General features: G+C 39.8%; 2 protein-coding genes across 2 annotated transcripts in view; both read left to right on the plus strand.

The window, feature by feature from the left end:
• Window positions 1–11,654, plus strand: part of LOC134839864 (cilia- and flagella-associated protein 97-like) — a 47,515-nt gene extending 35,861 nt beyond the window's left edge. Inside the window, exon 2 of the mRNA XM_063855490.1 lies at window positions 10,445–11,654. Coding sequence (XP_063711560.1) covers window positions 10,445–11,543 — 1,099 coding nt within the window. The 3' untranslated portion in view covers window positions 11,544–11,654. The remainder of the gene's footprint in view (window positions 1–10,444) is intronic.
• Window positions 11,655–17,852: 6,198 nt separating this feature from the next.
• LOC134839449 (glycerol-3-phosphate phosphatase-like) lies at window positions 17,853–19,526 on the plus strand. Its single transcript, XM_063854998.1, has one exon. It carries the CDS (start codon window positions 18,213–18,215, stop codon window positions 19,170–19,172), a length of 960 nt encoding a protein of 319 aa, XP_063711068.1. The 5' UTR covers window positions 17,853–18,212; the 3' UTR covers window positions 19,173–19,526.
• The last annotated feature ends 2,765 nt before the right edge of the window (window positions 19,527–22,291 follow it).

Genomic DNA, 22,291 nt, shown 5'->3' on the forward strand with positions numbered 1-22,291 from the left:
TAGTGGTTTTCTTGAAACTGCTATTTTCTCGAGCTCTTCACCACCTCGTACCTCTTGTATTTCCAGATTGTACGTCCCTGAAGATGGATCCGTCTGTAATTCCCTGTCGTGCTGTCTTATCTTCTCTTCCGCCAGTATCATGCATAGACTGTCTTGGTCTTCGCTGCTCTCATCCGAGTCTTCATCCCATTCTTCACGCTCCCCGGACAATTTCCCTTCTCCGGTTTCGTCTTCTTCCATGAATCTGGACCACTCCCCGGACTCTTGATCTAGTCCCAGGTGTTCAACTTCTTCTCTGAATGTTACTTTCTTATCCCTGACTTTTGTCTGCTCCAGAATTTTTTCGGGGATTTTTTCAACTAGTGATCGCACAACTTCCTTGCTATCAGTGATGCTTCCTTTTGAGACGTCAGTATTGTTCACTGTTTCTTCTCTCCGAAGTATGGTTAGTTCCGGTGCCTCCTGACCTTTCCCTTGGATCACGGGCTTGTCATCTGATAGTTTCTCAAGCAACCTCATTAAGTCTTCATCTATTCGGACCGTTCCCTCCTCTACCTGGATGAGATCATAACCTTTTGCCTTGAGTGTTTCCCTCACGATCTTGGACTTGAGCATTATTCCTATCGGAATCCCTCCGCTTTTCTTCAAGATGGTCTTTTCAAGAGGCTCTTTCGGCAATTCGGGATGATCTTCAATCGGTTTGCCTGATTTGTCCAGCCATCTCGTGAGTGGAAGACTGTCGTACGTTTCTTTGTCCATAAAGGAGAAGCCGTCTTTGATCTCAGGTCTGTCCGCCTCTCTTTGTTCTTGCCTCTCGTAGAACTCCGTCTTCTTACTCAAGCTGTCAGCATTTTGATGTTTATCTCGTGTTCTGTGCTCAATTATCATGTTGTATCCATCCAAGCGAACTATCCACCTCCCAATATAGCTCTGGTCCATTGAGTACGTTTTCAGCCAGCTTAGTGCTCGGTTGTCGACTCGCAGCTTGAAGGGCTCACTGCCTAAGTATGCTCTGTATTTTTCGACAAAGGTGACCACCGCGAACATCTCTGCTTTCGGTGCTCCGTACTTCATTTCTGTGTCACTTAGGACCTTGCTCCCGTATGCTATTGGTCTCAAGACTGTCTTCCCATTCCATTCTTGTTCTTGATGGAGAATCCCAGAAATAGCGACTACTGACGCATCCGTGTCTAGCACGTACATCCCCTTCTCAGTCGGCATACCCAGTACTGGTGCATCACACAGCTCTTTCTTTATTCTCTGGAATGACTCTTCTGCCGCGTTGTTCCACGTGAACTTCTTGCCCTTATGTCTCATTAATTGTTGCATCGGGTATACCTTGTCCGCATAGCCCTTGATGAATTCTCTATAATAGTTGGCGAAACCCAGGAAGCTCATCAGCTGGTGCTCCGTCTTCGGTGATTTCCAGGTTAGGACTGCTTCCACGGCGTCTGGATCAGGTCTGATACCGTGTTTATCTACCATCCTGCCCAAGTATTTAATCGAGTCCTTGAGTATCTCGCACTTTGATGGTTTACACTTCAGCCCCGATCTTTTCATGCACGCGAACACCTCGTCAAGCCTCTCGATGTGGTCTTCTAGTGTTGGCGTTGCTATTACCACGTCGTCCACGTAGCACATTACCAGGTTGCCGTACTTCTTCGTCACGCCTATCAACGCGTGTGCCATCAGCCGCTGAAACGTGGCTGTTGCATTGCAGAGTCCAAACGGCATCCGTTTCCATTGAAACAGACCCAACTCGCAGGCGAACCCTGTCTTGTCCCTGTCTTGCTTCCTTAATGGTACCTGCCAAAAGGCCGAGCCTAAATCATGAGTCGTAAAAAATTTCGCATCACCTAACTTCGAGAGGCTCTCATCAATTCTAGGTATGGGATAGGCATCCTTCACCGTGACGGAGTTCAGGTATCGAAAGTCACAACAAAACCTTAACTGGTCGCCTTTCTTTTTGGCCATCACTACTCCACACGCCCACGGTGACTTGGATGGTTCTATCATGTCATACTCTAGTAACGTTTCGATTTCTTTTCTACACACGTCCGATTTGTGTGGGGTCATGCGCCTCGCCCCCTCCCTGTGTGGTACCGCGTTTTCCTCAAGTTCTATTTCATGTTCAACAAAATTACAACACCCGATATCCGCCTTATGCCTTGAAAAAACCTCCTCGTTCCGCTCTAGTACGTCCTTGATAGCTTCGAGCTGTTCATCTTTCAGTTTGCCCCTTAAATGTTCAATCTCCGGCAGAACCGGTTTATCAGTTTGCATTTCCTCTGGTGTGGGTCGCTCTGGAAAGTTCGAACAGCTCGAAAGCCCATCGTCCGTTTCTGACTTAAGTGATTTGATAAGACCTGAAGAATCTTTTATTCTCTGCAATCGTCTCAAGATACAAATTTTGTCCCTGTGGTTGGGACAATCAACAACTTCATTTTGTTTTGAGTTTTCAATTGTTTCATATCGAGTTTTAACCGGTAAAGCATATCCCAGCTTCCTCCCTCTCTGTATCGTGATCGGTATATCAAGGGTATTCAACAAGACACTGACGCAGAGGCCGCTCTTCGTTATCGAAAATGATCTTCCTAAAACAGCAGCGCTTTGACTATTAGGATTTGGAACTATACACACTTGCTTGTTGTCACTTAGTTCATTATAATTTTTCATCCTCAAGCTTACGATTGCCGCTTCATTAGCTTTTAACCTCACTCTCCTACTCAAGAATACCGGTGCTTTGTTCTCATTTGCCATTATTAAATTTACCGGTTTGATTGCGTACCTCCTATCCGGGTTCCGTATCCTGAACATTGCGTTATTTAGATCAATCGTTACGTCGAAATTCCTGATGAAGTCTCTGCCCAAAATGAATTGGTCAGATTCATCTAGGTTTTCTACCACGATAAAGCTCATCCACAGGTTACGTTCCCCCAAATTGAGGGCTATTATCGGCGTCCTGCCCAGCACCCGTAGTGCCCCTTTGTTTGCAGCTGACAGCCGTATTCTCGAGTCTATCAAGTCACCTTTGTCAAAGCCCATCTTTTCCCATGTTTCGATTGGTATGACGCTCAAGACTGCTCCCGTGTCAAGTAATCCACGCAACTGAGTCTTTTTGCCATTTATGTCTAGCACGTGCCCTGTCACGTCTGCTTCCGTCCCGATGTGCATTGCATCTTCTTCAAGCATGGCACAGTGTCCGATCGATCTTACTTTCAACTCTTCTTTCCCTACATAGATTTGTCCAATTAGGTCTTCGCCGCATGTTATCATCGTCTTGGTATAGATGTTGATTCCATCTATATTTAGCATCACCTCGTGTGGACCATAAGCTTCAGTGTACCTATTATCAACACGTACCGACTTGCTGCCCCCTCTCGTGACTAGTGCTCTGAGCGCTCTAGAAGTCGTTTGTGGACTTATTCCACTCAAGTAGTCTGCATACACGTCAATGTGCATTATCGTCTGGTCGCTTGGCTCGCTCAAGTTTCTGGTTACTTCGTGGCCGCCCACTGTGATTATCGACATTATTCTTGCTCCGATTTTCGATATTCCAAAAGGTTTACCTGTCACCATTTTCACGGTGTTACAATTCCCGTTCTTTGTTGAGCCCGTTCTAGCCTCTGGTACTGAGTTCGATCCGGTTAATGCTTCGTTAAAATTCTGTCTTTCGATCTCCAACTTTAGTCGTTGCTCTATTTCTTTCGCAGCCAGATCTTGTTTCACTTTGGCAATTGCTTCCGTCGCCGCTTTCTCATAATTTATCTCTAGAGAGCTCCCGGCCGCGGACTCTAACGCACCGCTAACATGTGTTACAGCTTTCACTGTCTTCGTCGGCAATTCGGTGTTTGGTGCTCCTAAGTTCCTAGATTCAAACTCGTTTTGCCTGTTCCGCTGATTCTCCACCGCCGCTAATGCCAACTTATGTTTGGGGTGATTCTGGTCCTTGACCGCTTCCCAGAACAAGGGACAATCCATTCTGAAGTGCCCCTCCTGGTTACAGAAGAAGCATCTGGCGCCTATCTTGATGATTAAGCCATTATAGTACTCGTGTTCCTCCATCTGGCTCATATCATCTTCATCCGGTGCATAACCTAGGCTCTTCATGCCTTGTTTGTACGTTGTGCAGTCAGCCACATGATGATCCGCTGACCCGCAGTTCGCGCATGATCTGCGCTTGTCCATATCATCTCTAGGTTTGTACCATGATGACCTCTGGGGTTGGCTTCCCCCTTGCGTGTTCCTGTTTTCAGAATATGAGTACTTCTTAGGTTTCATCAGCATGTATTCTCTTGATTTCTGTCTCATTTCTTCTGGGGTGGGTGCGCTGTCCTTCGACAATGTGTAGTATGTTGCTAACATTGTCCTTAAGTCATCACTTTTCACCCCATCGATGAACTTCGAGGCAATGCTAAAGTTCTGTCTATTTGTCGACTCCTCTGGGTCACTCCTCCTTCTCAAGCTCTCGAGGTCATCTAGGAACCGATCTATTGACTCGTCGTCCCTCTGCCTTCTCTTTTCAAATCGCATCATCGCTTGGTGACCCTTCATGCCTGACCCGAATCGATTCAGCAATATCTCGAAGATCTTGTCCGCGGTGTCGCGTTCTTCCTCCTTCTTTGCGACCACGCATTTTAATGCCGTTCCTTCCAAGTTGCTCAGTATGGCTGTACATGCTTGTCTTTCGTCACTCAAGTTATCTTGTTCTAGATGTAATCTCATCACTTCCACCCAAGTGTCAATGCATCCATCGGAGTCGTCTTTGAATTCTTTTGGCTTCTTGAATGTCTTTCTTGTTTTTCCCTCTCTCCTGTCGCTCGAGTCAGTGTTCCTCGTGGCGAAGGCCTCTAGAGTCCTGTTCATCATCTCCCAAGTGCTGGCCCATGTCATAGCATCCGGTCCTGTGTTGCTGTTAGCTGTTGCATCTCCCGGACCAGTCGTTGTATTCGACGTTCCATTCTTCATTATTGTTTTCGCAGCTGTTGGTGCTATGCTTATCGCATCCCTGGTTAAGGGCAACGGTGTCGATTGCCGTTTGTTCCTTTGTGGTTCTACAAAGTCAACTCTGGTGCCTTGCGTACGATCCGCTGCCGGTCTTTCTTGTGGAGTAGAACCTCTCAAGATTGCATCCAACTTCGCCTGTATTGCACACGAACTCTCGGCTTGACTCTTGCTCATTGTGTCTATTCTCCTTTCCAGGCTCCCTAATTGGCTGTTGACATCATCATATCGGTTCTTCAACTGTTGCATGTCTGTTTTGATGTTCTTTTCTCGTTCTTCATTGGTGGCTTCTACCTTATCTGACATTTCCTTGAGTCTCTCCTCTGTTGCCTTAGCTAGGTTAAAATAACTGTCTAGATACTCGTGCTTGTTGTATCTTATCTCCTTTTTTATCACCTCTCTGTCTTCTTCACTGTTCTTAAGTCTTTTGTCGATTTGATTTAATTTCGCCAACAAGTCGCCCAGCTCAATGGTAGTCTCTTCATGGTCAGCCGTCGGTTTCTCTTCGGCCGTAGCCTCTGCTTTAGCTTGTTCCTCATTCTGGCCGGCTTCTGTCGCTTTCGTGCTCACTGTACCAAATGTTCGTGCTCTTTCTGTTTTTGGTTCTTCAGTCACGTTTTCTTTCGATTTGAGTCCGACCATCATTGCAAACTTGTCTGTGAAGGATGTCTTTTTCACTTGAGAGTCGTTTTTCACAGTCTCTCGGGTATTGCCTGTTGTGTCTTCCAATGCGTCTATTCGTGAAAACTCCACGGTTTTTGGACTTTGGTCTTCCACGTGGGGCATCGGTGTGGATTCCGTTGTCCTCTTCTCCACTTCATCTACGCTCTGGTCTGGTGTCTCTAGGTCGATTTCGATTGTGGGCTCCACCTGTTTTTCCCCCACATCTTCTCGTGTCTTGCTCTCGGTGCCACTCCTCGTACTGACCATGTTAACTGAAAAGTTCTTCTTTGTTATCTTTGGGCCTGTTGATGTCGTTCCGCGCAGCGATGAATTATATTTCGTGTTTGATCCACTTGACCTTTTTTCGAGCACCGGTACCCTACTCCGCCTCATTATTCCTATTTACAACTGCTTTTATTTACAATTTTGTTATATACACGATTCTATTCTAAGAATAAAAAAAATAATAAAACAAAAAAAAAATTTTGAGGTAACAAATTTTGTACAACGTGTTAAAAACCTTGTTGTAGCTCTCTTTATAAAACCTTTGAAAAATTTCCCTTAATGTGGTCTCAACCGTACCTATTTCGATTTGTCTTATTTTGTCTTAAGACACACTTGCTGTAATTTTACTTCAATTTTTATACCGTCCCAAGACTATTCGTCACTATCACAGTACTCTCCGCTAGTGTCCTAAGACCCTTGTACCAAGACTACTGTCCCAAGACTAGTGTCCCAAGACTACTGTCCCAAGACTAGTGTCCCAAGACTACTGTCCCAAGACTAGTGTCCCAAGGCTAGTGTCCCAAGACTACTGTCCCAAGACTACTGTCCCAAGACTAGTGTCCCAAGGGTAGTGTCCCAAGACCAGTGTCCCAAGGCTAGTGTCCCAAGACTACTGTCCCAAGACTAGTGTCCCAAGGCTAGTGTCCCAAGACTACTGTCCCAAGACTAGTGTCCCAAGGGTAGTGTCCCAAGACCAGTGTCCCAAGGCTGGTGTCCCAAGACTACTGTCCCAAGGCTAGTGTCCCAAGACTACTGTCCCAAGACCAGTGTCCCAAGACCAGTGTCCCAAGGCTAGTGTCCCAAGACTAGTGTCCCAAGACCCTTGTCCCAAGACCACTGTCCCAAGACCACTGTCCCAAGACCCTGTCCCAAGACCACTGTCCCAAGACCCTGTCCCAAGACCACTGTCCCAAGACCCCTGTCCCAAGACCCTGTCCCAAGACCACTGTCCCAAGACCCTGTCCCAAGACCCTGTCCCAAGACCCTGTCCCAAGACCACTGTCCCAAGACCACTGTCCCAAGACCCTGTCCCAAGACCACTGTCCCAAGACCCTGTCCCAAGACCACTGTCCCAAGACCCCTTCCCAAGACCACTGTCCCAAGACTGCTCTGTCCCAAGACTTCTTCGGTACTGTCCCAAGACTCGTCACGGAGTGTCTTCCTCGTTGTAGGGTCTTCTTGAATCACCGTACCTTGTACCACCACTCAAGCTCTAGTAAAATTTTCCCAAAAACCCTCTCTTAAAAGCCAAATGCTGACCCCCCTCTTCTTTTTGGTTGTTTCTATTTCAATGTAGGTGCGCAGGTATCTTGTGATCACCTGTTCGTATAAAACCAAACACAACAAAAATCTAAGTGAGAAAAATAATAAAAACAGAAAAATGAGCCCACCTGAAATTCAAAGGTGACCAATGTCTACCTTTCGTCTAAAAAAAATGTCTGGTACCTAATTGCCACGCGTTTTCCTCCCCCCACTAGTGATCTTATGGGGTATCACAAAAGCTGTCTATATCCGGTCCCCCCTACCAAACCAACCAGCGTACCAGTCTTAACTCGAGTTGAATTTTGGATATTCACCTATTATCACCAACGCGTGTTATGGCTAATGTAACTAAGTCAACGATGTCGATTAATTAGTTACTCTAGTTTCTCCCCTTTTTACAATTTGCAACCGCTCATCTCTAGCCTAACCAGTCCCCCTTCTAACCTCCCCCCTTTCTAGCCCCCTTCTTAAGCCTAAAAATTACTTTAAGCGCCGGGTGCTAAACCTCTCAAGAGAAAACCGTAGACCTGTTTCCAGGCCTGCTCAAGTAAAAACGTTCCTCAAAACTGGGGAATTTCGCTTATCCAATTTTACACTTATCTCCTATAATGTAATGTGGATTCTAACGATACCCGTTCTGCCCAACTTGAGAACTCGAGAACTGTCAAATCCTTCTTGGCTGCTTTCCCACTCGACTGGTCACCTGTTCCAGTCCAGTCTCCTATTGGTTCAGCTCAAGTGTTCCTGAACCAGTTTCCCACTCGGCCGGTCACCTCTTCCAGTCGAGTCTCCTATTGGTTCAGCTCAGGTACTCCTGAACAACCCTCCCACTCGGCTGGTCACCTCTTCCAGTCAAGTTTCCTTGTTGTCCAGCTAAGTTCCAAACTATCTGAAAACCCTTGACAACGCCCCACACTCGGGCACTTTATTACGGTTACTGGGTTAAATTGCTAGGTTGATCGAAACGATCGAACTTATAAAACAGTATGGGTATACTATTTAATTAATATAAAGGTTTGATCCAACTGATCTGGTGTCAAAGTCACTGTCTTTTTTCGTTTTATGGTTTTTGTTCCTTTTTCTATTCTTTTTTGGTTTTTTTTTTGTTTTGCTTTTTGTCTTTTTGCTCGTGTTTTTGTCCCCCTATTTGCCCCCCTTTACTCGGTTCGGAGAGCGTACCAGGAAGTTTTCTTGAGTTTTCTTAAAAAGCTATCACGGTACAACCGGAAGGTTTGCACGTTCCTGTCGAACCGTACCGCCGGTACTCTAGAATGGGCATTCAGCCCGAAGCTGTCTCAAGTGGGTTCGACTCCGTAGTCTTGATGTCGTAAACACCCAGGAGCGCCATAAAAACACTATGTAACATTCGTCTACTGCAGTCACACATGAGGCTTAAGAAAAATAGGCCCTATAACCACTGGCTCAAGGGTCAGGGACACTATCTCTTGTGTTTTTCTACCTCAAGAACGGTCGGAGCCAGTTCGGTTCGTTTGTGACATGAGACTACGACCCGTTACAGCTTAAAGGCTACTACTAAAATATCCCCCCACTCTAGAATTAGAAACGTCCCCATACTTAGGTCTCTAGATACCCAAAATACATGAACGCCGTTAAAAACCGGGTTGGAACAATCCGTTAAGTTGCTTTTTTATTAGACAGTGGAACTTTGATCCATTTCAGATGGATCAACCTAAAACTCGCCTTACCTCAACATAACAATCATAAAACACACTCTAGGAATTTAAATTTGTACTCACATAGTAGCACGCTCAAGAAGTGGGAAATAATCCAGTCGGTAGTTAACTCAAGAATTAAATAACGTAACTAAATGAGTCTAATGTTTTATAGTTTTAACAATGAGAACGAGTTTATACTCTAGACAATAGTTTTCTTGTGAACCATTAGGACACTCAAGCTGTCCACCTTTCCACCGAAGGTTCACTCTAGTCCAGTTCCGAATAATACTCCAGTCGCTATAATCCAATTCGAGGGAATGCTCTCGTCTCTGTCACAGATGGGACAGCTCTACTCTCGATTATTATAGTGATGGAAATTGCGAATAGCAATTTCCTACTGCTTTTTCTTACAACTTTCCCGCGTGTGCGACTCAATTGTTCTGAAATTGTTCTCACTTCTTTTTCTGATTTTCAGTTCTCGCGAGAAAATCGTGCATGACAGGTTCCATTCGAAATTTTGAAAAATTAAATTTCACTCCAAAATCAAGTGTTTTTTTTTGCTCCTCTCAAGGTCAAACTTCCAAATATGACCGACTGGCACAGAGTCAATAAAAGTTTCCGTCCCGAGACCCTTCCGGATTCTTGAATCCGCTGAATCAAGCTCCTTGTTCTCGATTTCTTGCTAATCCGGAAGGCTGGCTTCTTACCCTTCACCGTTGTTCGCAACGGCCTTGCAACTATTGTAGCAGCACAATAGTTGCAACTCGGAACGTTCTCTGCTATTCTGTAGTTCGTTGTCGTTTTCCAATCTCGATTTTCGTACTGTTCGCAATCGCAGATAAAAGTTGTTCTGTTTTTCACTCGCTTTTTGTTAAAATGGCCGTTTCAGCATTTCTCAGAAATGTGACGTCATCATTCGAATTTTTGAAAATTTAAAATACCAGAATATTCCAGCCCTCACCGTTTGGCTAAACGTTCCAAAAACACCCTTAATTCTTAAAAACCACCAATCCGGAAGGCTTGCTGCTAAAATTCCGAATTCTGCAGAGATTGCATTTTTCACATTCTGGTCGAATGTCACAGTTACAGGCAAGGGAGATATTTTTGCAAGCTTCCAAAACTCCGGGAAAATACCTTGTTCCAAGCACAAGTTGAACATATGACAATAGATTTCGGCCAAATTGTGAGCATTGTCCTTAAAGATCCAATGAATTTTGGGGCTATATTTAGCCCTGTTCGGTTGACTGGTGTAGAAAATCAGATCTGGGATACGGTGACTCAGAAAAGATTCCATGTAAAGACTCTGACGGCATTGAGTTATTGGTGGGGGATAAGCTGGAAGTGATACATAAGTTTTCAGAAGATGAGAACATTCGAGAATGTTGTTCTTCTTACTGCTTTCTTTTTGGTTATCCAGAGTTCAAATTTAATAATCAGATTGTTACTTTATTTACAGTATTTGCCCTGGCAAAATTTGTTCAATTTTGGTAGAAGCAGCATGGGTATATCTTCAGACGTTTAGAAGTGTACCACATACTGAGACAATATTTCAGGTCGAAAATGAGTAGCACAGCATCTAATCATAGCTTTCATTCAAACGAGAAGTACACTGATAAGGAGCTCTTCAAGAGCATTGATCTTAAGTTTTTCGAGAACGAAAACAACCTTGATTCGCCTGAAACTGAACAACTCAACGAAACCTTTACTAAATCTTCCCGACCAGTAGAGGCTGCAGAATTTAGAGAAAGCGCCAATTATGAAGACGATTTTCTGACTGATGAAGACGATGGAAGCGGCGATGACGAAAGTTTTCTAAGATCCTCTGGAAGTTCTGAGTTTGCAGAGGACGAAGATAACTTAGATTCATCACTGCGTATTTCCGGAATCAGACTTCGGTCCGCGAGAAGCGAAGATGAGGGAAAGTTGACTGACGTTTCGCCTCTCGCTTCAGATGATGAAACAGTTACTGAAGATTCCTCTTCGTACGCAAAACAGCAGAATTGTCCACCTTTATTTCCAAAGAACTTGAGACCAACGAAGAAAACTAAAAATGTTGTTGCCACTAATCCGAGACCAAAATCTAGCATCTCAAACACGAACCGAAGCAGCATCCCGTCATCGACTAGACTTCTGAATCCTAATAATGACGCAACTGATATTTCGAAGATTCTCGAACATGTCTTGGCACTGGACAACGATGACACTGAAAGCAACTGTTTCAGCTCAGTTAGCAGAAATATGCGACCGAGAAGTAAGCCGAAAAAGAACTTGAGTGTATCCGCGTTTAGGGCCAGAGAGATCGATCGCGAGAATGAGCGATTGTTGGGCAAGCTTAAGAAACCCCATCGCAAACCGCTATATCCAGGGGCACAAAATAAACCTCCTCAGAAACGATGCCATAGTGCAGGAATTAACCGAACAAAACAGTTTGAGCACATTGACGAGGAGAATAGCAAACTTTTGAGTCGTTTAGAGCAAGTTAAGGGTTCGAAATTTTTGGCTCGAGAGACTCTTGACCAGGAGCATCGAGATTTTGTGAAGTATGCGTTGAACTGTTCTAAGTCGAAGAGCATCGCGGGAATAACAGATTATCCGAGTTCACCCAGCCACCGTCCTATGAGCGGAATAAAAACTCTTGGTGCCTGGGATTAAAGATTATAAGTTATTGCTGAATGTATAAAATTTGTAAAAATGTATGTCATGTATAAAAGTAGACCTTTTATGAGAATCACTATAGCTATATCAATTCGACTTTTTCAATGACCGTTGTTTTTTGCTCTATTCAGAATTGTTTATTAAAGCTTCTCAACGAAAACTTACCAAAAGTTCAGTTCAGGTTTTCTATAACATTGATTTGACAATTTCTGTAGCTTAGATTATTTGCAATGCTATTTGGTTTAGCTTAGATTAGAAGCTTATTTGCATCTGCATTTTTTCAAAATGAAATTTTTTTGACTTCTGTCACAAATCAAAATTCTTGTATGAATGGAGTCACTGGCGCGCACTGGAGTTTTACCTAAAAAAACCTGAAGCCCTTTTAAAAAGCCTTTTTCTACCTATTTTGTTAGCCCCTAAATATAACGTTCTAACTATTGACATTTCTTGGCGAGAGAGATGTCATTGATTTCGCTTAGCTGGCCCCTTGAGGAGGCGGATGACCCCCTACAAACGTGACCGAAGCGGGCTTCGAACCCATTACCGTTGTATTGAAGGCCGAGCGTCTTATACACTCAACCTGGGCTGTTCTACTAATCTGTTCTGCCGAAATCTTAATTAAGACTAAGTAACGCAGTGAATACTCTTATATAGGTCTTGCTGATTTTTTTTTTCAGAAAAAAAGTTTCTTCACGCTCAATTTTGATTTTTCGCGGCTTGACTTGTGATTTCTTTTTAAGTTCAGTGCTTTTCCTTTTTTAAAGGGAAGGCAAACTCCACTATCGAACAGCAAAAATTGTAAAGGTCAATAAAATCGTGGTCGATGACTAATTTCGATAATTAATTGGAAATTAATTCTCAGATTTCCCAGCGAAATAAAAGTTTTACGTATTGATCCAGTTTTCTCAAATTGGGTTAGTTTTAACTAAAAAGCGTTCATCATAAAATGTTCTACAAAATCAAAGAGCTTTAAGGCCACCTGTTTTTTCATCGAAATCTAGAAGTTGAAGGTTCTTGAAAAAACAAGTCAGTTTTTTATCAGTTTCCGTGCGTTCAATATTCTTTTCCAACTGTCAGTTGGCTATGTTCTGATAATATCTAGCGATTTTTTGTTTTGCCGAAAAGGATGTAGTAAATATGAAACATCCTCCTTCGGTAAAAAACTTCTGGCAAACAGAAATGGGTTGAGTCGGTTTGCTACCCCATTCTTCCCGTGAAAATGATTATAGCTTATTTAATTTTGATCCCATCTTGTAATATTTTGCAAATTTAAAGAAAAATCTCCGGTCTAACATTTCTTATTGCACAGCTAATTCAGACCACTAAATTCTACATAATATAAAACAAAGAGCAAGTATATATGATCTGAACTAGACTTTTTCCCGTTGACTTCAACTCATCTGGTGCGACTAAAAGTCTCGAACAAGACATAACTAACCTAGATTTAGCAAATTAGAATTAGAAAAAAAGACCAAAATTGCAAAGTGATAGATGGAAAAGACAATTTAATAGATATGTCTCCACGTCTCAATAAATCTACTCCAATATTTCAAACCATACAACAAACACCAGTTCAAAAACCGACCAATAGACAAAGCTACTACATCCTGACAAGACGCAAATCGGAAAGAGTATATGTCTTCAGATTCCTTTGTGCAGTTGATTTTCATTCTGACATGAAAGTAAATTTACTGGGAAAAATAAACCTAATTTCCAAGCAATAAATTTCTTGATGCTTTATAGCCATATTATATAACAATAATAACGACTGATAAAAAGAACACAAATCGTTTCTTCCAAAATCTGCAGTAATTTAGGTTTGAAAGTTTTTGTAGAATTAGTTTTTATTGATTAAAAATACAAAATTTAGTTAGAAAATTATTTTGTATTAGTTTTATTAAATTTATAAAGAGTTTCTTGCTTTTCAAGAACTCGTTTTTTCTTCATCCGCGCTTTTTCACCTGAAACATCTAAATTTATTCGAAAACTAATATCTTTTAAAATCCTAACCCTTGAACAAATTTTTAAACCTATAATTTTTTTCAACTTAAAGTTTATATCTAAGTAATTATCGAGGCATATCTTTGCTTTTCGATAATCTAAATTTATTTTAAAAATACAGATCATCAAGGCTTCCCTTGGATCTTCATATTTAACCTTAATTTAACGATTATTCATTTGAATTATTTGATAATAAGGCTTCCCTTGGATCAATCAGAACAATTTTGTTTGCACCACCTCATAATAAAAAGTGTCTAACGACCTCAAACGTCTATTCACTCTCCAACCCTTATCGAACACCCAGGACTTATAGAAATTTTTAGAAAACTAACCATTATAATTAGGATTAACAGTAAAGAACTTCGGTTACTCATCCTTCACTTGAGCCCTTCCTCTTAGCTGACCCAGTCTAAAACCAACATAATATTAGTAAGGTTTAAATTAGTATCTAACGATCTACTTGTGTTCTTATTGTACCTGAACTTTGTGGATTGATTCTCCAACCCTTGATCACAAATCAAATCCCTAAGTAAGAATAAGTAAGTTTTCTTAAATTAAATCTTAGTCGCGAGAAAGTAAACATCATTCTGACGAGTTGATATACTCTCTCTCCAACTCGTTAACCTCGACAATCTATGCCCCAAGATTAAGATAACCCACAAAACGTAAGAAATAACAGTTGAAGAAATAAAAATTCTAACCCCTGGCTTTCGCATCTCTCATTCTAAACATTATGTCAAGAGATAATTTAGGTAGTAAACAAACAATAGTGCTTCACAATTGTTGAATTCAAAACGAAAGATACGATCTTGTATTTACACCACATAGACAAACAATAGGATATATTAGATCGAAAAGACAAACACGAAAAAAAAAAGAAATAATAGCAAAACAAAGACAAATTATAAAACGAAGATTTTCAAAAACACGTAACGCAGTTTCAGAATCAGATACAACTAGAATACAAGAAATTCAGGACCTAAAAGACTCAATAGATAAAAATAACCCAGTAAACGAACAAAAATCTTTTTCAGACTCAGAATCCGCAACACCATCATCGATAAAAGGCAAACGTAGAATAAAAAAAATCATATATTCGTAAACCAGTACGACTATATAATTGGAATCAACCAGTAAGACATATTGAAAGTTAGACATTAACAGTACTACAATACAAAAAAAATAATTCAATATGACGAAAATTTCGACGATGACTCTATACTTCCCTTTGTCATCCATCCACAAAATGATCCAACTAATGATCCAACTAGAGGACAGGTACAATTTTGTCTTAACTTAATTGCAAATTTATTCGAAAGAGGAAGTAGCCCGTGTAAACCGGAATTTCACGGAGTAAGAATTAGAAGACAGATACTTGACCACTACTTAAAAGGCATCTGTAATATCACCTCATTTTACGGAATATTCACAATTGAAATCTTGGCATCACACACAAATCGCGATGTTAATGCGATTTAGCTCTAAATGCATGTGTTGCATTCTGATTAGAACTGGTCTGAATGTCTTGCTATCTTCAGGTCTCTGATGTAATTATGCGCCAGTTTTGTTTAGTCTAATGATAAATGTTTTAGATGAAGAGTTCATATAATCACTCGTCTGACATTGCTATTTTTTTTGCTAAAAGCACAACAGACAGACAAGCATAACCGCAGAATGAAGCTCTCGACAGAAATTCTCCCTGCCCTTCTATATAAAGGTGTGAAAAGAGATTTAGCAAGCCAGTAACGTAGGCAGGGAAGACTGTATGAGTTTTCATTTACTTTCTCTTCGTTTGCACAAAATGAGTTTATATTTGCAAAAAAAAGCATAAACGTAAAGAATAGCTGCATCGTTGAAGTAGTTCTTTCATGAACTGTATCGATGAATTTTGAGCGTGATTAACAATTTGCATGAGTATCACGTGTAAAGCAACAATTTGTCGTTAGCATGTCTGTCATGCTGCTTGAATGTCTCTACCAGTTGTACATAAAACTAGTTAAAAGTTTTACGTAAAGCCTAATTGCCTATTAATGATCCGAGATGAACAAGTCCATAGATTCTGATAACGTAAACAAATTTTTGATGATCAATACGTGAACAAATTTATGTCAGTGAATTGTCAAAAGGGGCTAGTCTCTTGGTCGAAGAACTCATGGGCGAAGGACCGAAAACAAAAAAAATCGAAATTCATATTTCAAAATGAATCTATTGCTGTTTAACTAAAAGCAATGAAATGAAGAAATTCTCTGCTTCTTTTATAACAAAACGCTTGAAATACAAAATTTGTTGAAATTCGCCAGCGGTCAGTGACTATTTGAATTTTTTTTTTCATATTTTTGCCATTTTTTATATTCGGCCAATATTAGTATCCACTCCCTGGAATTGTTAACTTTCTGTGAGATTTTCTCGCTTTCTTTCCAAATTTTGGATTACTGAAATCTGATTGGCTGATTTTTTTCGCCCATTCGGTCCTTCGCCTAAGAGGGATTCCACTTTATCAAAATAATGCCTAAAAATCAAAAGTTTCTCATTAAATTATTTAGCAACCAAGCAAAATTTGACTAAGAAGCAAATTCGTCACAAAGTTGGGACCCTTTTTGTTCGAACAATAAAAGTATCTTGTTTTTTTTTGGAGCTTAGCTAAACAAAAGTCCAATTGACTCCAACATTTTATATGCGTAATAGCTTTGTTTTTATGGAATTAGAAACCTATAAAAGTGCGACTACGCTAATAACGCAATATATATTTTTTCGGCTATCCGGGAACAAAATTGGTTTTCGACTGTCCGGGAACAAAATATATTTGTTTCGACTATCCGTGAACGAAATACTGTTTTTTCGGCTGACCGGGAACAATTTTTTTGGCTATGCTATCCACAAAAATATTTCTCATTATAAGGGAACAAAGAATTTTTCGTCTGTCCAGTAAATAAACAAATAAGAGCAATTTTACATAAGTGTCTTGATGATGGACGTAGGGAGCAGGCGTCAAAAAAGAGTTCAAAACCTCGAGTTTTCTCAAAATTTCAAATATTTGTATCCGTCGCAAAGTTTTCTCAAGATCTTTACTGCGTGTGTTGTTATAGCTCGATTTGAGGCGATCGAAAAAAAGCTCGATGGAATTTTTAGTTTTTTAAAGCAATCATTTCCCCATCATATCATTTTTCTATTCCGAAGATCTACAAATAAATTGATGGGCGGGAGCAGGGGCAATATTGGGAAAAAGCCTTTTTATTATAGATGATTAAAAAAATAATATTTTCAGCGCTTAATTTTTGGTGTGGATCGAATCGAATTTTGTGGCTATCGAAATAAAAAAGTTTTCGGCTATCCGGGAAAAAATTTGTTTTTCGGCTATCCGGGAACGAATTTATTTTTCGGCTAACCGAGAACGATTTTTTTGGCTATCCGGGTATTCAGCTCAATGTCACGGTTGAACCCTACTTTTTAATTTAAAGTAAAGTAAGTAAGTACTTCGAAACTTCTTTTTTATAGTCTGTCCAGATAATATTTTGCGTGTTTGTGGTTTAGTGGTGTATGCTTTCTATACTTAAATTCATCATTCAGATTAGGCATTTTGTATATTTGAGAATCAATATAGAAATATAGATTAGCTCACGTTGTTCAAGATTGTTAGTTGACAGAATGTGTTGCAAATTATCTTCAACTGATGACCGTAAGGATTTTTTGGACTCCTTTGAGACATTTCTTTCTGACTCCGACAGAGTTCCCTGGGAGGGCGATGACCGATTTCATGATCAATCGAAGCTGTCAATCAGAAGAAGGTACTCTATGTTAGAAACTATTCTTTGCTACTCAATGCTGCTAGATATTGTTAACATTTATTTTGAAGTTTGGTATTTTAATGTTTATGCGATTTAGCTCTATATGCATGTGTTGCATTCTAAGTAGCACTGGTCTGAATATCTTGTTATTTTCAGGACACTGATGTTGTAGTTACGCGTCTGGTTTGTTTAGTCTAATGATAAATGTTTTAGATGAAGAGTTCAGATAATCACTCGTCTGACATTGCGGTTATTTTTTATTGCTAAAAGCACAACAGACAGACAAGCATATCAGCAGAATGAAGTTTTTGACAAAAAATTTCTCTGGCCTTCATATTAAGGCGGAACGAGATTTAGCAAGCCAGTAACGTAAACAGGGAAGACTGCATGAGTTTTCATTTAACTCTTCGATTGCATAAAATGTGTTTTTATTTGCAAAAGAGCATAAACTTCAAAAAAATAGCTTCACCGTTGAAGTAGTTCTTACATGAACTGTCTCGATGAGTTTTGAGCGTGATTAGCAATTTGAATGATGCTCATGTGTAAAGCAACAATTTTTCGATGGTATGTAGTCTATTTTACTTGAATGTCCGTACCAGTTGTTATTTTTCAAAATAGTTTTAAATTGCTTATTGATTCGAGCTGAACAAATTTTTAAATATTCGTTGCGTCAACAATATCGGCTTTTGAACCTTTCTGATTCATTGCGAATTGAGTACGTCATTGTACATAATCTGTTAAGATAAGCTGTTTCGTGTTTGTGGTTCATAACTTTTTGCTTTCAATGCTCAAACTTAACATATAATTTAGGCGTTTTGTATATTTAATTGCACATTGTGAGTTCAATTTACAGGATTACAGAAGTCAATATTGTTTAAGAATGGTAGTTGGCAGAATGTCCTACAAGGTTATATCTTCAGCCGAGGACAGCAAAGAACTTTTGGACTCATTTGACACCTTTCTGTTTGACTGCGACGGAGTTCTCTGGGAGGGCGATGATCCGATTCCAGGATCAATCGAAGCTGTCAATTTCCTCTTGGCCAATCAGAAGCAGGTACTCTATGTTACGAACAATTCCTCGAAGTCCAGAAGGCAATATTCGGAGAAATTCAAGAAGCTCGGATTTACTCCAGTGGATCCGAAGAACATTGTCAGTTCCGGATCCTCTGCCGCGTTTTATGCGTACAAGGTGATGCAACAAAGAGCAGATCCCAACAAGGATACTATATTCTATATCGGGCTACCAGCCTTAGGCGAAGAACTGGCCAAAATGGGGCTGAAGTCAATAGCTGCAGCTGAGTTAGACTTGCCCAAAACTATTCCAGAATGGCAGTACTTCAAGAAAGAACCTAGAGTTGGTTGTGTCATAGTCGGAGCTGACTGGGAATTTAACTATGGTAAGGCGACTGCGGCAGCATCGTATTTGGTGCACGATGACGTCACGTTTATTGGGACGAACAGCGACAGCCGACTACCGACGCCGAATCCCGAGATAATCAACTGTGGCACAGGCTCGATTATCAAAATGATTGCAGTTGGCTCAGGCAGAGAACCGATCTATGCTGGAAAACCCGAACCTTATATGTGGGAGCACGTGCAATACGAGTTTAAAGATACAAATATAGACCTGAGCCGAACGTTGATGGTGGGCGATTCCCTCAATACAGACATTATATTCGCAAATTCGGCTGAACCAAACCCGATATCTAGTCTGTTAGTGCAAACTGGGAACCATAAACTGCACCACGTAGAAGCAATGGTTGATAAAAAAGAGACTCAGTCCATTCCAACGTATGTTTCCAAATCTCTAAAGGATGCTATTTTGGGTGGTTGCAATTAATGCAATCGTGACTGTAATTTTTAACATTGCATGATTAGCTTTGAGATCCGAAATCTCCTGGAGTAAAAAAAATCTGCACTCACCTTGACGTAAAGTTTTTGTAACGTGATATGATCCCTGCATCTTATGGAGCGAGACTTAAGCAAATGATAATAACAACCAATATCCAATTTGAAGTCGACTGATGCCATAATTGGTTATTTGTCAAAGAAGCGGAGGTCTTGCATCTTAACTGAAAACTTAGTATTTGACATATTGTTTTTAGTTCAAACTATAATCAAGTGTCGATGTGTATTGTATCAAAGCACTTTTATTGTCTATAAAATCAATCATAAATTTACTTGTAGAACATTTTTCTTTTCATCTTCGAATTTCGTAGAACCTAAGCGCAAAAATTATGCAACTACATGGCGGAGGAGCTTGAATCCAGGTGTTTATAATGCAAAATAAGATACCTCTAGATCTGTGTTTTTCTCGGTTGGTTGTGTTTTGGTTGTCGGAATTTTTCGAGCATATGGCATTTTAGTTGGGCAGCCAAAATGATTTTCCGTGCTCTCCCAGAACATTAAGAAGGCCCTATTTCCTATAGCAAAAGATTGAGATCTTCTACAGTTTTCCCATTACCACCGAGAAAAGTTGATTTCGTTCGTGAACCATTGATTTTAGAAGGTTGTAGATGACCGATTGTGTTAGGAATTAATTATTTTTCGGAATTCGGTGTTAGATTTTTTCGGAAAAATAACAAGTGGAAGGAAAATGGTAAAAAGCATATTTTGTTCACTGTGGCGGTTTCTTGACATTTTTGAACATAAAATCGAGTTTTTTTCGGGGTAAATCGAGTGTATTTTGTGGTTAGGTCACTCAAAAATATCATAAAACTGTACCAATGGCGGGATTCTTTGGGTGGTCAGTAGATTGAATCTCGTAGGACATCGTGTGATTGGAATCAGACCTTTTTCTGACACATTTTAAAGAAATTGCGAAGTTGCTTTTTAATAAACCTAAAAAAGAACACAGATTTTCGTGTAATTTGATATAATTTAACAAATTTTATTCAAAGTTAATAGGCAGTGTATAAATTGAATTTATTTTCGGACAAAGACAATAGTTACTATCCTTGCTCGAAGACCTGCTTTAGGCGCGCTCAAATTATTTCCCAGATGGTTTGCCGTACGACACTTGGCTTGGGTCCGTCTTAAATTGGTTCAGATAAAAATATTTTTTTTTGTACTTTTTTATTGTGAAAAAGTGTTTTGTACTTTTTTTGAAAGTGGAATAAATTACATTGCGAAAACTTGCTCGTTTAGCTTGTGATTATTAAGCAATTGAAAACGCTCTTTAAAATTGTTTTTTTTTGCTCATTGGCTATTGCAAAAAATGGAGTGAGCGAGTTTGATCTCTCGTGGAATTTGATCTCTCGTGGAAATAGAATTTTGGCTGAGTACTAGACAATTAATGAGCATTGGTTCTGAATCAGGTGTAGATGGTTTTAGATAGTTTTGATCCTATGTGCCGTATTTTCAAAATGCTTTTAACCTGATTTTGTTATGCTAATTGGTCGTCATTGAGGTGGCCTAAATATTTGACTGCAAGAAAATCGTTTATAAATTGAATTAATTCTTTTTTTTCGGATTATTCCTAAAAGCAAATAATTCAGTTTTTTCCCGATTTTCAAAGAGTGTTCATTCAACGCCTAAGTATTCTAATTTTTCTAACAGAAACTTTTTATCAATTGAGTCGAAAGCCTTAGATAAAATAGAAAAAGAGCTCCCGCAACTAGTTTTTTTGTCGACTTGTTTCTGTTGATAAAATTTGAGCATCCTTGTAAGAAAAATGTTTTCTAAATCCAAATGGATGATCACTCATCAAATGGACTTTATCTAGGTACTCGATGTTTGTTGTTGAATGATTTCAAGAATTTTTGCCATCGCAGTAGTAATAGATATTGGTCTGTAGTTTGTTGCGTCTTCAGTGTTTCATTTTTGAACAAAAGTGTTATGTTAGCCAATTTGCGTCTATTCGGAAAAGTTATGAGAGCGTGGTTTTCATTAAATAAGTGTGTTACTGGAGATGATTTTTTATGGCCGCGTCTTGTAAGGCCCAAGCTGGTATTTCAAAAGGACCCAAGGTCTTTTCTCAAAGCCAGAAGAAGTTTAAGTATTTCGTTTCTTTTAACAAGCCTAAAAGAGAGATCCCCTTTTGATGAAATATTTTTAGTTTACAATATTTGGCAGTATAAAATTCAAACCAAAATTCGCCAAGCTCACTGGATTTGAAATCAAGGAAGTTTACTATTGTTTTTTATCCGTTAAAACGTTGCCAAACAAGTTTCTTAGGGAAGCAATATCACAAGCAGTCTTTGCTGTTCCTCACTTTGCTTATTAGGTTCCAAATTTAAGAACGCTGTTTTTGTAAGTTAATTGTAAAACCTATCGAAATCGTTCTGGCTCTCTTTGCTTTCATTTTTATCAGAGCATAATTCAATTGATTTCATATAAATGTTCCCCAAAACAGTCAATCTAATTTCAGGAGTAATTACCATATAAAGTTTCGACCAATCTAATTATTTCACTCATTTTCTGAATTCACGTGCTGAATGATTAATTTTCTCGAAAATGTATTTAATTTTCCTAGGGCATTGTTTGTTAAATTCCATATTTGTTAATAAAACAAGGCGATGACTTTGTATAGGAAAGCCAATCATGAAAGTACCGACTGTTTTTAAACTGTTATCATAGGTTATATAATCAATGAATGGATTACCAGCAGGTCTTGTAGGTGTAATTAGATATTTCAAATTACAACCATCAGATCTAATTTTGCTTTTCCTATGGCTGCTTTTTTGATGCTTTTCGCAACTCAAGAAAGTCAGTATGTAGGTGTTTTCAGGAAAGTAAGATACGTTTACTTAGTTTGCTTGACTTTAAATAACTTGAATATCGATCCACAAGTTTTCACACCGAAGATGAAAAGTGTTAAAATCAGGCCTTAACCGTGCTTTCACATTTTTGGTACTATAAAAAGCAGCCCTCCCCCTTTTTTTGGGTTCTCGGAGCCTTTATTTTAACGGAAAATCAGAACATGTTCTTTTGGGGTTGCATGTGACTGAGTTGTCTTAA

This window comes from Symsagittifera roscoffensis, chromosome 2 (assembly GCF_963678635.1).
Source record: "Symsagittifera roscoffensis chromosome 2, txSymRosc1.1, whole genome shotgun sequence".
Taxonomy (NCBI): domain Eukaryota; kingdom Metazoa; phylum Xenacoelomorpha; order Acoela; family Convolutidae; genus Symsagittifera; species Symsagittifera roscoffensis.